This window comes from Leptopilina heterotoma, unplaced genomic scaffold (genome assembly GCF_015476425.1).
Source record: "Leptopilina heterotoma isolate Lh14 unplaced genomic scaffold, ASM1547642v1 Lhet_343, whole genome shotgun sequence".
Classification (NCBI taxonomy): Eukaryota; Metazoa; Arthropoda; class Insecta; order Hymenoptera; family Figitidae; genus Leptopilina; species Leptopilina heterotoma.
Window position 1 is genome coordinate 3,707 of NW_025111029.1, and position 13,787 is coordinate 17,493.

The 13,787-nt window shown below is 24.3% G+C and overlaps 1 protein-coding gene across 2 annotated transcripts; it reads left to right on the top strand.

Moving 5' to 3' along the window:
• Positions 1 to 356: 356 nt before the first annotated feature.
• LOC122505112 (translation initiation factor IF-2-like) lies at positions 357 to 10,715 on the top strand. Of its 2 annotated transcripts, XM_043616570.1 has the most exons (6): positions 357 to 763; positions 2,967 to 3,030; positions 3,596 to 3,652; positions 6,612 to 6,683; positions 9,033 to 9,288; positions 10,611 to 10,715. In XM_043616570.1, the coding sequence occupies exons 2-6, from the start codon at positions 3,010 to 3,012 to the stop codon at positions 10,676 to 10,678; spliced, it is 474 nt and encodes a 157-aa protein (XP_043472505.1). In that variant the 5' UTR covers positions 357 to 763; positions 2,967 to 3,009; the 3' UTR covers positions 10,679 to 10,715. The 2 variants fall into 2 exon arrangements, with proteins under 2 accessions (XP_043472505.1, XP_043472506.1); XM_043616571.1 differs by lacking the exon at positions 6,612 to 6,683 and having other exon boundaries at positions 374 to 763.
• Positions 10,716 to 13,787: the final 3,072 nt, after the last annotated feature.

The following is a 13,787-nucleotide window of genomic DNA, read 5'->3' on the forward strand; positions in this document are numbered from 1 at the left end:
AAGAAAAAAAACGAGAAACTTTATGCGCGCATCATTCGCACAGATGAAAAAGTATACCAACCTTTCGTTGAAGCAGTTGCTTTTCAACAATTGTCTTTTGATTCCTCGACTGCAGAGTATCTTCTTAATACAAAAAATTCACTCGCAGGATTAAAAGCACAATAATTTCAGTTTTTCTCAATATTAACGGTAGTAACGCAATCCGAAGAAGCTCCCGTTGGAATAATGAAATCAGCGGTGGACTAGACGGCGAACGCAAACGGCTCCCACTCTCACGTATGATAGTATGTGTGTGGTCTAGGAAGGTGTAAGTTGCCGTGAGAGTGGGGGCCGCTCGCGTTCATCAACTGACAACAAAACTTTTTCTGAAAACGCGTCGCGAGAACGTGATGAATGAGATAGAAAAAATACAAATATTTCTCTGTACTTTTCTATCTCATGTATGGCAGGACGTTTTTTCGTGGCACTTCTTACATTTTACACTATCTATATACATAAGAGCGTAACGAAAAAGCGTCCCGCTTATACGCATCTTAGATCGTAGTGTGGATTTCCCATTAGGGCACTTCAGCCACTTGTGTGCATTTTTTGTGGCGCGTGCCGCCCATGTTACAACAGGTCTATCCTCCCCCTCCATATCGTTAGTGTTTTCGGCATCTTCTAACGCTTCTAATACAATCTTCGCTGTTTAGTCGTTCAGTTGATCATTTGTAGTCGTTCGCAGTGCTGCGAAATTTAGTACGGATAAACAGCGCTTTAAAAGGTGAAATATTTTAACATTTTATTACTTTTTTCTTTTCTTTTGCATTTTACTACCTTTTTTAATAAACTTTTCTTGCGATATAGTTGCAATATTTTTTATTAATGAAGTTTATTGAAAATTTATTTTCGTTGATCAACATTGTGGACTTAAACTTTCACATGTAAAAATACATTGTGTCACGTTTAGTACAGACCCCCCCCAATTAAAAAAATTAAATTAAACTAATTTCAGAAGAATTTGAATTAGTGAAATTTTTCAAAAATTTAAGTTGTTTAAAGTGTCTAATTAAATTCATTCAAAATTGAAATTTTGTAAAATATTAAATTGTAAACAAAGTTTTTAAAAGTCATAAAATTCTTCGCAAAAATTAATTATATTCAAAATTTTTTTTAAATTGTCAAAATTTCAATTATCTTTATAAATAATAAAATTCTTCAAAATGCTATTGCTTTCAAAAATTTTATTAAAATTCTTGGCAAAATTTCAATTATTTTCAAAAGTTTATTGAAAATTTATTTTCGTTGATCAACATTGTGGACTTAAACTTTCACATGTAAAAATACATTGTGTCACGTTTAGTACAGCCCCCCCCCCCCAATTAAAAAAATTAAATTAAACTAATTTCAGAAGAATTTGAGTTAGTGAAATTTTTCATAAATTTAAGTTGTTTAAAGTGTCTAATTAAATTCATTCAAAATTGAAATTTTGTAAAATATTAAATTGTAAACAAAGTTTTAAAAGTCATAAAATTCTTCGCAAAAATTAATTATATTCAAAATTTTTTTTAAATTGTCAAAATTTCAATTATCTTTATAAATAATAAATTCTTCAAAATGCTATTGCTTTCAAAAATTTTATTAAAATTCTTGGCAAAATTTCAATTATTTTCAAAAAGTTTCCTTATTTAAATGATATTCAATATCTACTATTTTAATAAAATTTTTCCAAAAGAATGTAATTGTTTAAAAAAGTTTTAATTATTTTCATAAAATAATAAATATTTCACAGTAATTCAATTATTTATAAATTTCTTCGCAATAATTCAAATTTTTTATTTTCATGAATAATACAATTTTTACTGAATTCAATAAAATTGAATGCTGGATGTTATAAGACTTTGACGTCAAAGTGTGTAATTTCAATGCACTTTGAAGTGCATAAAATATAAAATGCATAAGAATTACACACTTTGACGTCAAAGTGCATGAGAATAATGCACTCAAAGTGTGTTCAGAACTGGGAAAAATTTATGCACTTGAAGTGCATTCCAGTAACACACTTCTTTTTACAGTGCCCTTAATTATTTTCGTAAATAATAAAATTATTTTTAGGAATTCAGTTATTTTCATAAATAATAAAACTCATCAAGGAATTTCAATTAATTTTAATACAATTTTAATCGAATTCTTTGAAAAATGTAATTCTTTATGAGAATTTAATTTTAAGAAATATTTAATAAGTCTATTATTATTATTTTTGTTTTTAAACAATTGAATTCTAATAAAAATTGATGAAATAATAATTGAATATTAAAAGTAATATAGCGTGAATTTTTACAAATAATTGGACTTTGAAATTAATTTTTTTGAAGAAGAAAATAAAAACTTTAAATAGGTAATATAAAAAAGAATTCAATTAACATTGAATTCTTTTTTATATTACCTATTTAAAGTTTTTATTTTCTAATTAATATTGAAGAATTTATAGGAATAATTGAAATGTCGTAAAATTGAATAAAGTCCGGGGGGAGATGTTCATAGTTTTTTAAAGCACGGTAAAAATTACAAAAAAGCGATTTTTGTGTAAACTTTTATTAATAATTAATCATTCAAATCTCAACTTTAAAGTAACGAAAAATATAGTATATTTCGTAACGAGTGTGAGCAGTTGTCAATTTTTGAAGGAGCACTTTTTTTGGAACAAACTGTAGGCGAAGCTTCGCCTACAGTTTGTTCCAAAAAAAGTGCTCCTTCAAAAATTGGCAACTGCTAGCACTAGTTACGAACGATATTTTTCATAACAAGGTGCAAAAAAGTGCCCTTTTTTGCACCGCGTTATGAAAAAATATTTTCATCTCTCCCGGAATGTTTGAGAGAGATGGTCAATGCTTATAATTTTTGGCTTTTAGCTTAAACTTAATTTTTAATCGTTCACATTACTTTTCTTTTATTCTTATTATTTTAATAATTAGGTTTTTTAACAGATTCAAACTGGCAGCGCTGTTTTTGGGTGCTCTGAAATCCATCATGAGCTCGACGGATCCAAATGTGAGTATAAAAATAATACACAAATAAACATGTTTTATATAAATAATATTTTAATGTTTACAGAATATTTAAAATTAAATTTTTTTTAATTAGAATTATAATAAAATTAGTTTGTAAACTAATAATTTAAAAAAAATTTTTCTTTCTTTGAAAAATATCCAAACAATTGAAATTTTATAAAATTGAATATTGCAAACAAATAAATTTAAAATTCTCAAAGAACTTTTACAAAAATAGTTTTAAGTAATGGATGTAAAGAAGAATTTTAGTTTAAAAAAATTAAATTTTGGAAAAATTACAAATTATTGTAACTGTGAGTGATTTTTTAATGTTATATAGTTATTAAAAAGTTTAATTTATAGTTTGAAATGAAATTTTTTCTTATTTGACTCTGACTGTATATTTTTTAATATTAATAATTGGTCCGTAATTTTTCATTTTTAGCCTATAAAGTCCGTATTTTTAAATAATTTCACTGGTTTGAACCCTGTTTATGTATTTATTTTTGTAGTTAATCAAAATTATTGTAGGGTCAAAAAATAAATCAAAAATTTGTTTTTTATAGGTGTCACCAAAATCTACCACCAGTTCATTGCCGCCAGAAAGTCAACGAACCGATGAAGTAAGAATTTGATCATTTTAAACGCTTTTTTTCTCAAAAACACTCTGCGTAATGTTTTTCTCGGAAACTTCTAGACCGATTCTAAATTTTTTTTTACAAAAATCTTCGTTATACGTGTGGCTATCGTCGGAACTAGAATTACAGGCTTCACAGTGCCTCTAAAAAGTATTTTAGGGGAAATAGGGGACTAAAAATGAGAAAATAGGAGACTTTTAGGGGACCATAAAAATTGGTTAAATAAAGATAAAATTATTATTTATTTATACAGGGTTGCCACAAAAATTTAACTTTTTTCTCTGACTTTTCCTTGATTTCCAAACAAAACTTCCACTTTTTCCCTGACTCTAAAGAATATTTTGATTCACTCTAAAAATTATTAGATACTCAAAAAGTGTTCTATTAAATTTATTTACAAATTTCTTCAAAAGTAAAAATATTCGAAAACATCAATATTTTTATTTAAAATAAATATTTATTCATTTTTTTTCATTGGAATTAAGATGTTCAAAGATTTCAAATTCAAACCTTTTCAAATTGAACAACTCATCAGAATATTATTATAAAACATAAAGATGACCGACAGACAAAATCATTATTTTATTATTATAAAAATATTGTTACTGCATTTCTTCAAAATTATTTCTATCATTTCAATTAACATTTTCTAGAATTTATAACAAAAATTCTACTTTAAATCAATAACATCAATTATTATTATTATTCAATTAAACTTTTTCAAAAAAAAATTAATTCTACAGAACTGTTAAATAAAATTAACAACTTTTGAAAATAATTGAAAACTTTTTGAACAATTTTATTAAATTTTTTAAAAATAAACGAATTCCTGTGGAATTTTTTATTTTCTTGAAAGATAATTGAATGTTCGTTTAAAATTTTATCAAAATTTTTGTTTCATAATTGAATTCTTTCAGAAAAATTTAATTAAAATAGTGTAGAATATTGAAAATCATAGAATTAAGAAAATTTTTTGAATATAATTGAAATTTTGACAAGAATTTTATTTCATTTTTTTTAAATAATTGAATTTTATTACTGTTGAAAATAATTGAATTCTTGTGATGATTACTATTATTAAGGAAAATAATTCAAATTTTGCCTTTAATTTTATTAAAAAATTTCAAAATAAATAAATTTTATTAAATTTTTAAAATAATTGAACTTTTATACTGAATATCGTAATTTATGAAAGTAATTTAATTTTGCAATAAATTCTATAAAAATTTCTGAATATGATTGAATTTTGATGAAGAATTTCGCTATTTAAAAAGATTATTCAAATGTTGACGAGAATTTTCAAAAAATTGCGTTAAAATTTTAAAAATAGAAACTAATTTTGAATTAATTTTGAAAATAATTTAAATTTTGTCAAAAGTTTTATTAAAATTTTTGAAAATAATTGAAATTATACAATGAGATTTATTATTTATAAAAATAATTGAATTTTACAATGAATTTTATAAATATTCCTGAATATAATTGAATTCTTGAGAAGAATTTCCCTATCTATTTATAAAGAAAATTTAATTCTTGATAAGAATTTTTAAAAAAAAATTTAAATAATTTAATTTCTGCAAAGTATTTTATTACTTTTCAAAAGAATTGAATTCTTGTGATGAATTTTGATATTTATCAAAATAATTAATTGAATTTTGGAAAAGAATTTTATTAAAATCCCTTAAAATAATTGATTTTACGCGCAGAATTTATGCGATTTTGTTTTCTTTCAAGCTAATTGAATTCTTTTGCAAAATGACTTAAAAATTTTAGAAAATAATTGATTTTCCGCGAAGAATTAAATGTTATTTATGAAAATATTTGAATTATTTTCCATTTTTCAAGGAATTTATTTCAAATTGTATTAAAAATATTTGAAATTCTACGATGAAAATAATTAAATTCGTAAATGAAATTTTATTATTTATAAAAATAATTAAATCCTTTCGTATAATTATATCAAAAAGTTTTTTCTAGAATTAAATCTGTTTATAATTTTATGAATGTAGTAAATAGTGAAAATTATTGAATTGAAAAAATCTTTGGTTAAAAGTAATTGAAATTTCGCAAAGATTTTTATAAATTGAAAGTAATTAAATTTTTGGCGAAAATATTTGCTATTTGTGAAGGTAATTGAATTTTTTACGAGATATTCGTGATAATTTTTAAAAATAATAGAATTTCTTCGAAGAATTTGATTAATTTTGAAAATAATTGAATGCTTGGGATGAATATTGTAACTTATGAAAATAATTGAATTCTGTAAAGAATTTTATTAAAATTCCTAATAATTATTAAATTTCTGTGAAGAATTTTGTTATTTATCAAGATAATTGCATTAAAACTTTTGTAATAATTAAATAATATTAAAAAATTCATTCTTGGCAGAAATAGAAAATTGTTTTGAAGGTTTTGTATTAGAATTTTTTTATTACAATAAGGAGTAAAACGGTAAATATCAATTTACTTTTAACTAGTCGTTCAAACATAAATTTAAAATATTTATTCTTACAGAAATTTTTTTTTCTTAATTTAAATTTTTATAAAATTTTGTTTTCAGTTTAATTATTAAACTAAGAGTTTTTTAAACACATGAATACGAGTACGTTTAGGGGCCAAAATTAAAAAAGGGGACTTTTAGGGAAATGGGAGACAGACTGTGAAGACTGGAATTATTTTAAAATATTAATTTTTACAATTTTTTTAATCCGAAAATCAATATAATTCATAGGAATCGTAAAAAAATTCTAGAAAATAGCTTTATTTGAACTTTTTTGTCGATTCTAATGCAATATACAATATCCTCTCCTTACAAAAGAAACCGTGTAGCCGTAAACGATAATTCAATAGAGGAAGATGTAAAAATTGTTTATAATAATTTTTTATACTTTAAAGGATTTTTTAACTGTTAAGTAGAAGCTGATTTATAAACAAAAAATTACAGGTAAAAAGAATACGTCACGGACGAGGACGGAGTGGCGGCAATAGTAAAATAGCGAGAGCGGCAGCATTTAAAGTAAGATTTAGATCAAACATTGCGAAAAACATTATAGTTCAGTCAAAGTAGTCAAAAAAGATGGCGTATCTTATTTTAGGACCGCAATTTTTTGGCTTAAACCCTTTATTTTAGTGTCAAAATAAAGTGCCTACATTTGGTACCTCGAACTCCGTCGGTAAGGAAAAAAAATTTTTCAAAATAGGTGCAAAAATCAATTACTTGAAAATAACCGCTTTCCCGTTTTTTTCGTTATTTTGGCCAAAATTCGCTATTTTTAATTTCTTTAAAACTACTTCTAAAATAATGATTTTTTTAAACGACCGACAGAGGACTTAAAGCTGACTAAATTCCTGACAGTTAACGACAAAGAAAAATAATATAGCTGTAATAGTTTTAGATATTCAATCTCTAAAAGTTGACCCTTTTTGAGGATTTTGCAAAAATTCTTGTCTTTCCCGACGGAGTTATATATACCAAATTTTGGCGCTTTATTTAGACCCCAAAATAAAGGGTTAAAAAAATCCCGGTCCTGAGATAAAATGTCTAAAAATGATAATTTGACTGGTTTATTAAGTAACAGGACGACAAAAGGCTTCGATATGAGTGAAAATGCCATTTCAGATAGTATGGACGACAGGAAGTGAGTCGAGAATGATAGAGGGTGCACACCAATGTTTATAGCTATAGGTATATTGCAGCATGCTTTAGTATAGCGAAAACCATAAACATCGCATCGGTGCATACTCTCTCTTATTCTGGATTCAGCTGGAGACTACAAGATATCAATCTTACGTAGTGTTGCTGCGATACGAGACCAGGCGAGAATTCTATCAATCTCGTCTGGTCTCGTAATTATAAGGCGATTTCTCGTCTCGCCTCGAACGTCAAGAATCCTACTCTCTAAATTTGAATTAGTAGTTTTCTACTAATGAAATAGTGCGGATTCGTTTACCAATTGAATTAGTAACTGTTTTGACTAATTTTTAGTAGTTTTTTACTAATTATTAGTAGAAAATTTACTAATTTGAAATAGTAAAAAATACGTTCTACTAATTGAATTAGTGATTTTCTACTAGCAATTAGTAAAAAACTACTAAAAATTAGTAAAAAATGTTACTAATTCAAATTAGTAAACGAATCCGCACTAATTCAGATTTAGAGAGTAGGGGAGACCGGGGCGTAATGGCTAAGGGGCGTAATGAATAATTGTAATTTGTTTAAAAACCGTAAATTGTAATAATTTCGCACAATAGACAAGTTATTGTACTTGGTATACTGCAAGTTTGTCGGAAGTTTCATTAATATTTATTCATTATTGTAAGAAATATAGTAGAAAAACTATTTTTGACATACGAATGTAACTTTTCAAAATTTTCGTTTTTTCGTTCTATTTTTTTCAAAAATAGCTTTAAAAAAAAAACTGAAATGAGGTTTCGATCTTGACACGTTTGTTTTTAAGGGACAATTCGAGATTTTTGATTCACACTTCCGGTATTGTTAAAAAAAGCCAAATATTTGCCGAATACCTCCGGGGCGTAATGGCTAGTTTTTCCCGGGGCGTGTTGGCTAATGCAATATGCTATGTATAAAAAGCAACCTACTATATCGGCGAAGTGTAGGTTTGTTTTCGCGGTTACTTGTCACTTAGTTTAAGTATGTTTAGGTGTTTTTAACAAAATTTTTAAGTTTTGGTCTAAAATTTACAAATAGTAGATTTCAAGCTATGATTTTAATGAGAAATTACAAAAAAAATTGAGAGAGTGCAAATATCACAGAATATTATTGAAAAAGCGATAGGAGAAGTATTGCTGAATAAAAATAGCATTCACGGAATACCCAGGAACCTTAATTTACAATATACAATAAGATTGGAAACTGTAGATAATAATTAGCAATCATTATTCATTACGCCCCGGGAGTTATCCATTACGCCCCGGCTCGGGGCGTATTTTGGAGCTCTGCATTGCTCCAGAAAAACTGTTGTAGAACAAAAAGTAAGAGTCATATCGGGACGTTTGTAGTCTTAAAAGAAAGCTGAGATACCAGAGTAACTTTTCCGGAAGATAAACATTCAATTAGAACAAAAATGTCCGAGTAAAACAGCAAAGAGTGAAAAGTTAGCCATTACGCCCCGGTCTCCCCTATGCATTATCATCTTGTCTTGTCTCGTACGTTAAAAATGCATGGAAATCACGTTTTCTCGTCTTAGTGACTACTCTCTCGTCTCGTATCGACTAAACGATATTTAAAAAACAATGTCTCGTCTTATTTCGTATAATTATTTTCTCGTTTCGTCTCGTCTCTCGACATTATCGCGGCAACACTAGTCTTATAATTTTGTCCAACTAAATTTAAATATTCTTTCAGATCGTGAATGATGGAAACGATCCAAATAAAAAAGAAGGAACAAGGAGAGAAGATAGGAATAGGAAAGGAGATAAGAATAAGGAACAGAAAAGGGATAGTCGATCGAGGAGCAGAGGAAGCACAAAAGAAAGGGAAGGAAATGGAAATGGAAAGGGAAGAAATGGAAGGAAGAATGAAGAGGAAAGAAAGGAGACAGGTGACGGAGAGTGGCGAAGAAAAGGAAGAAAAAAAGGAAAAAAATTGAATTTTAATAGAGGTAATTCAAATAATAATAATAAATAATAAAATTAAAATTTTGTAAAATTGAATTGTAAACAAATGAATTTGAAAATTCTAAAAGATCTTTTTCAAAAATTATTAAAAAATAATGCATATATAGTAGAACTTTAGTCAAAAACATGAAAAAAAATTTAGTTTTGGAAATCTTACAAATTATTGCAGAAATCCAATTATATTTTAAAGTTAAAATATTCTTGGCAAAAATTAAATGTTGTTCAAAAATAATAAAATTCTTCTTTGACATTCAATTATTGTTATAAATAATAAAGCTCATTGCAGAATTTCAATTACTTTTAATAGAATTTTAATCGAATTTATCGAAAAATGTAATTTTTGTTAAAAATTTTATTACAATTTGTCGAAAGAATTCAATTATTTAAAAATTTGTTGATAAAATTCTTTACGGGAATTGAATTTTAAGAAACATTAAAATATTCAATAAACTATTTATTTTTGTATTTAAATAATTGAATTCTAGTAGAATTTTTAACCAAAAATTGATATAAAAGTGAATTTTAGTTAAAATTTTAGATATTAATTGAATATTGAAAGCATTACCTTGAATTTTTAGAAATAATTGAATTTTGAAATTAATTTTTTTGAAAAATTTTAATAGAATTTTTTATATCTTTTAAATTTTTATTTTTTCTAATATATATATAAATGACGAATTGACGAATAATTGAAATTTCGCAAAGTTAAATATTGTAAACAAATGGATTTGAAAACTATCAAAGAACCTTTCGAAAAATTAATAAAAATAATCAATTTGAATAAGAATTTTAGTTAAAAATTGTGGCAAATAAAAATTGAATTGACAATTATTTTATCACTCGATCATCTGTAATTATTATAAATTATAAATAAATCGATCATTATCGATATCTGCATGTTTTGTAGTCCGTAAAGTCAGTATTTATAAATACTTTTACTGGTTCGAGCCCTGGAATTCTAAGTTAAATTCAAAAAGTTTGGATAATAATTCTCAAAAATAAATTCTAGGGGTGTTAAACATCATTTCTACAAATTATAAGATTTTTTTAATAACTTGAAAAATAAATGTGACAAATCGAATTTATAAAAATTATTTTTTTTATTTCCAAAAAAAGCTTTCAATTTTGTTAAAAAAGAAATGATGCAAATTAAAATTTAACAAAGAACAGAAATTTACACAAAAGATTAACTTAAGCGTGTGAGAGACAGAAAAATAAGAAAATACAGAATTGTTGTAGTTTATATAGTTAATAATGAAAATATTGTTTAATTACTTTTAACAAATAAAAATATACTCTGTTTCAGGAAATGGACGTCCGTACATAGGGAAAAAGGTCATAATGATTAATCCTAGAGGAACATTCAATTTATAATTTTTTTTTTTTAAACATAATTTTGTAATTTTATTTGAATAAATTGAATTAATTTCAACTCTTATGTGAATAATTTCCTTAAAGAACCAGAGAAATTCGCGTTACAATTTATATTTTCTTTTTTTAGAAATGAAAATTTCGATATTTCCTTAAATCCATTATTTTTAATAATTAATTAAATATATATTGACAAATTTAATTTATTTTACAAAATTTTAAATTATTAAAAATTTTCAAAAATTGAAGTTCTTTAAAATTTCAAAAATTAAATTAATTCAAAATTGAAATTTTATAAAATTTGAAAATTGAAATTAAATCAAGATTTAAGTTATTTAAAAAGAAATTATCGTCTGAAATTAAAAAATTAAAGTATTTATATTATAATTTGTGATAATTTCATAGTTTATGTTTAAGATTCAGAATTTTTTTATGAATTCTAAAAATTTAACTTTTTTCAGTACTTTTAATAAAAAACTAGAGTGTCTACTGGTCCTTGAAGTTCTGAAATTCCTGGAAATGTCCTGAATTTTGAAAAAATGTCCTAAAACGTCCTTAATAACTCCTTTTTTAAAGACATATTTAATCATTAAAAGTTTTGTTATTTATGAAAATAATTGAATTCTGGAAACGAATTTTATTAAAAATATTTTTAAAGAATTGAATTCCTATGAAGAACTTTATTTCTGAAAATAATTGAATTCCAGAGAAAAATATTATTATTTATGAAAATAATTAATTTCTTTGTAAAGAATTTTATTCCAATTTTTTTAAATAATTAAATTTTTCAGAATTCATTAAAAAATTGACAATAATTGAAATCTGACAAAGAATTTTAAAAAAATTTTTTTAAATAATTGAATTCCTGTGAAAATGTTTATTTTTGAAAAAAATTGAATTCTTGGGAAGACTTTTATTAAAATTTCTTAAATAATTGAATTGTGTCAAAGAGTTTTACAAACATTTTGTGACAATTGTATTTCTAGAAAAAATGTGGTAGTTTACGAAAATAATAAATTGTATTCTATGACCGATTTTATTATAATTTTTTAAATTTATAAAGTATTTTATTAAAATTTTTGAAAATAATTGAATTCTCAAGAAAGAAAATAATTGATTTCTAGCGAAGAATTTTATTCAAATTATTTTAAATAATTGAATTTCCATAAACAATTTATTTGTAAAAATAATTTTAGGAAATTAGAAAAGTTTTATTAAAATTACAATGTAATAAACTATATCTTGTAAAGAATTTTGTCAACATTTCTTTAAATATTAGAATTTGTAAAAGAATTTTATTTAAATTTTTCAAAGTAATTGAATTTCTCCGAGCTATTTTTTTCAATTCTCTTTATATATTTCAATTCTTCCGAGAAACTTTATTAAAAAATTTGAAATAATTGAATTGATGCGAAAATTTTATTAAAATAGTAGATATAAAAAAAATTAAAATTAGGAAAATTTTTGAAAATAATTGTGATTCTGACAAGAATTTAATTAAATTTTTTAAAAATAATTGAATTTTTAAAAAGAATTTTATTATTTATAAAGATAATTGAAATCTTGACGAGAATTTTTAAAAATTTTCGAACATAATTGAATTTATGCTAACAATAATTGCTATCCATATAATAGCAATTAAGGTTAGCTAAGGTAGCTAAAAATTAGCTGAAATAGCTAACTATTTTTCTCCGTGTAGTATTAGAATTCTTGTCAATTTCATAATTCATAAGGCAAACAAAAAAGACACCAAAATTCAGAATTTTTCTATAAATTCTAAAAATTAAATTTTTTTCAGTACTTTCAATAAAAATCCCTAACTTTTCCCTGACTTCTGTTACACATATAAATGTCCTGAAAAAATAAGAAATCTGTCCTGAAATGTACTGAAAATGTCCTGGAATTTTAAGTCATATTTTCAGTAGACATCCTGAAAACCCTAAATTCCCTGTTATTAGAACATATGATTATTGTACTCATACTAGTATTAAAACTACATTCCAATTCATTTTTAATTTTAATAAAAATAGTTTTTAATTAAAAGTTAGCTATTTAGTAATTTTTAAATTTAAAAAAAATGTATTAACATATTTGTTATTAGGAGATAAAACTCAAAAATGAATTTCTACACGTTTAGAGCAAAATTAAAAAATTGTGTTAGTCCGCCTTCTTGAATTAGTAATATTTTAGTTCAAAAAATATCAACAAATTTGTTATCAGTAGGAGAAAAAACTCTTAAAGGTAATTTCTACAAGTTTAGAGCGAATTCAAAAAATTGTATTAGTCCGCCATCTTCAATTAGTAATTTTTTTTATTATTCTTAAAAAGATAAACAATTTAAAAAATATCATGTATTATTTTATTGAATAATTATTAAATAAAAGTTTTAAGTTTTAATTAATTTTTAATTTAAGTAATTTTTGTATTAAATTAAAAAATGTCTTGCCATAAATTAATAAATAAAATTTTGAAACTTACCTTTTGAATGCAATATTAAAAATTTGTCTTTATCACTTTTCAGAATGATTGAAAATTGTAATTTAGAAATCTTTCAGCCCGACATCTATTGAGAGAAAAAACGTTAATATTTGCAATATGGTAACACTTTCTTTTTTTTCATGTTATCAAGCGAGCTCTTATGGTAAATGATCATTTAACTTTCCCATTTATCTACAAAGAGAATTACTCGTTCTCTTTGTATCACATTCGGAAGCAAACTTTTCACTTTTATATTTATTTTTACAATAAGTGTCTTATTAATTGGTAATTTTTTTGCTTTTAATTTATTCTGTAGTTTACTGGCTTTTTATTTTAAATACTTTTAGGTTTCAAGTAAGTGTATTTACATAATTATTTTACAAAACACCGTGTCAATGTAAATAATCACCGACGATATTTTTAACTCTAAATTTTAACTTCAACTTTAAAAATTATTTTCACATTGAAAATCAATGTTTATTATTAAAGTGCCTATATCAATTTCTTCATTGGAATGTCCTCTTTCAATTCCTCTAATAAAATTTGTGGTTTTATTTGGTTTTTTATATATTATTTACAAAACACTGCAAAATCACCAAAATGTCGGTGCTTTCTCGGTGTTCTCAATTCGCAA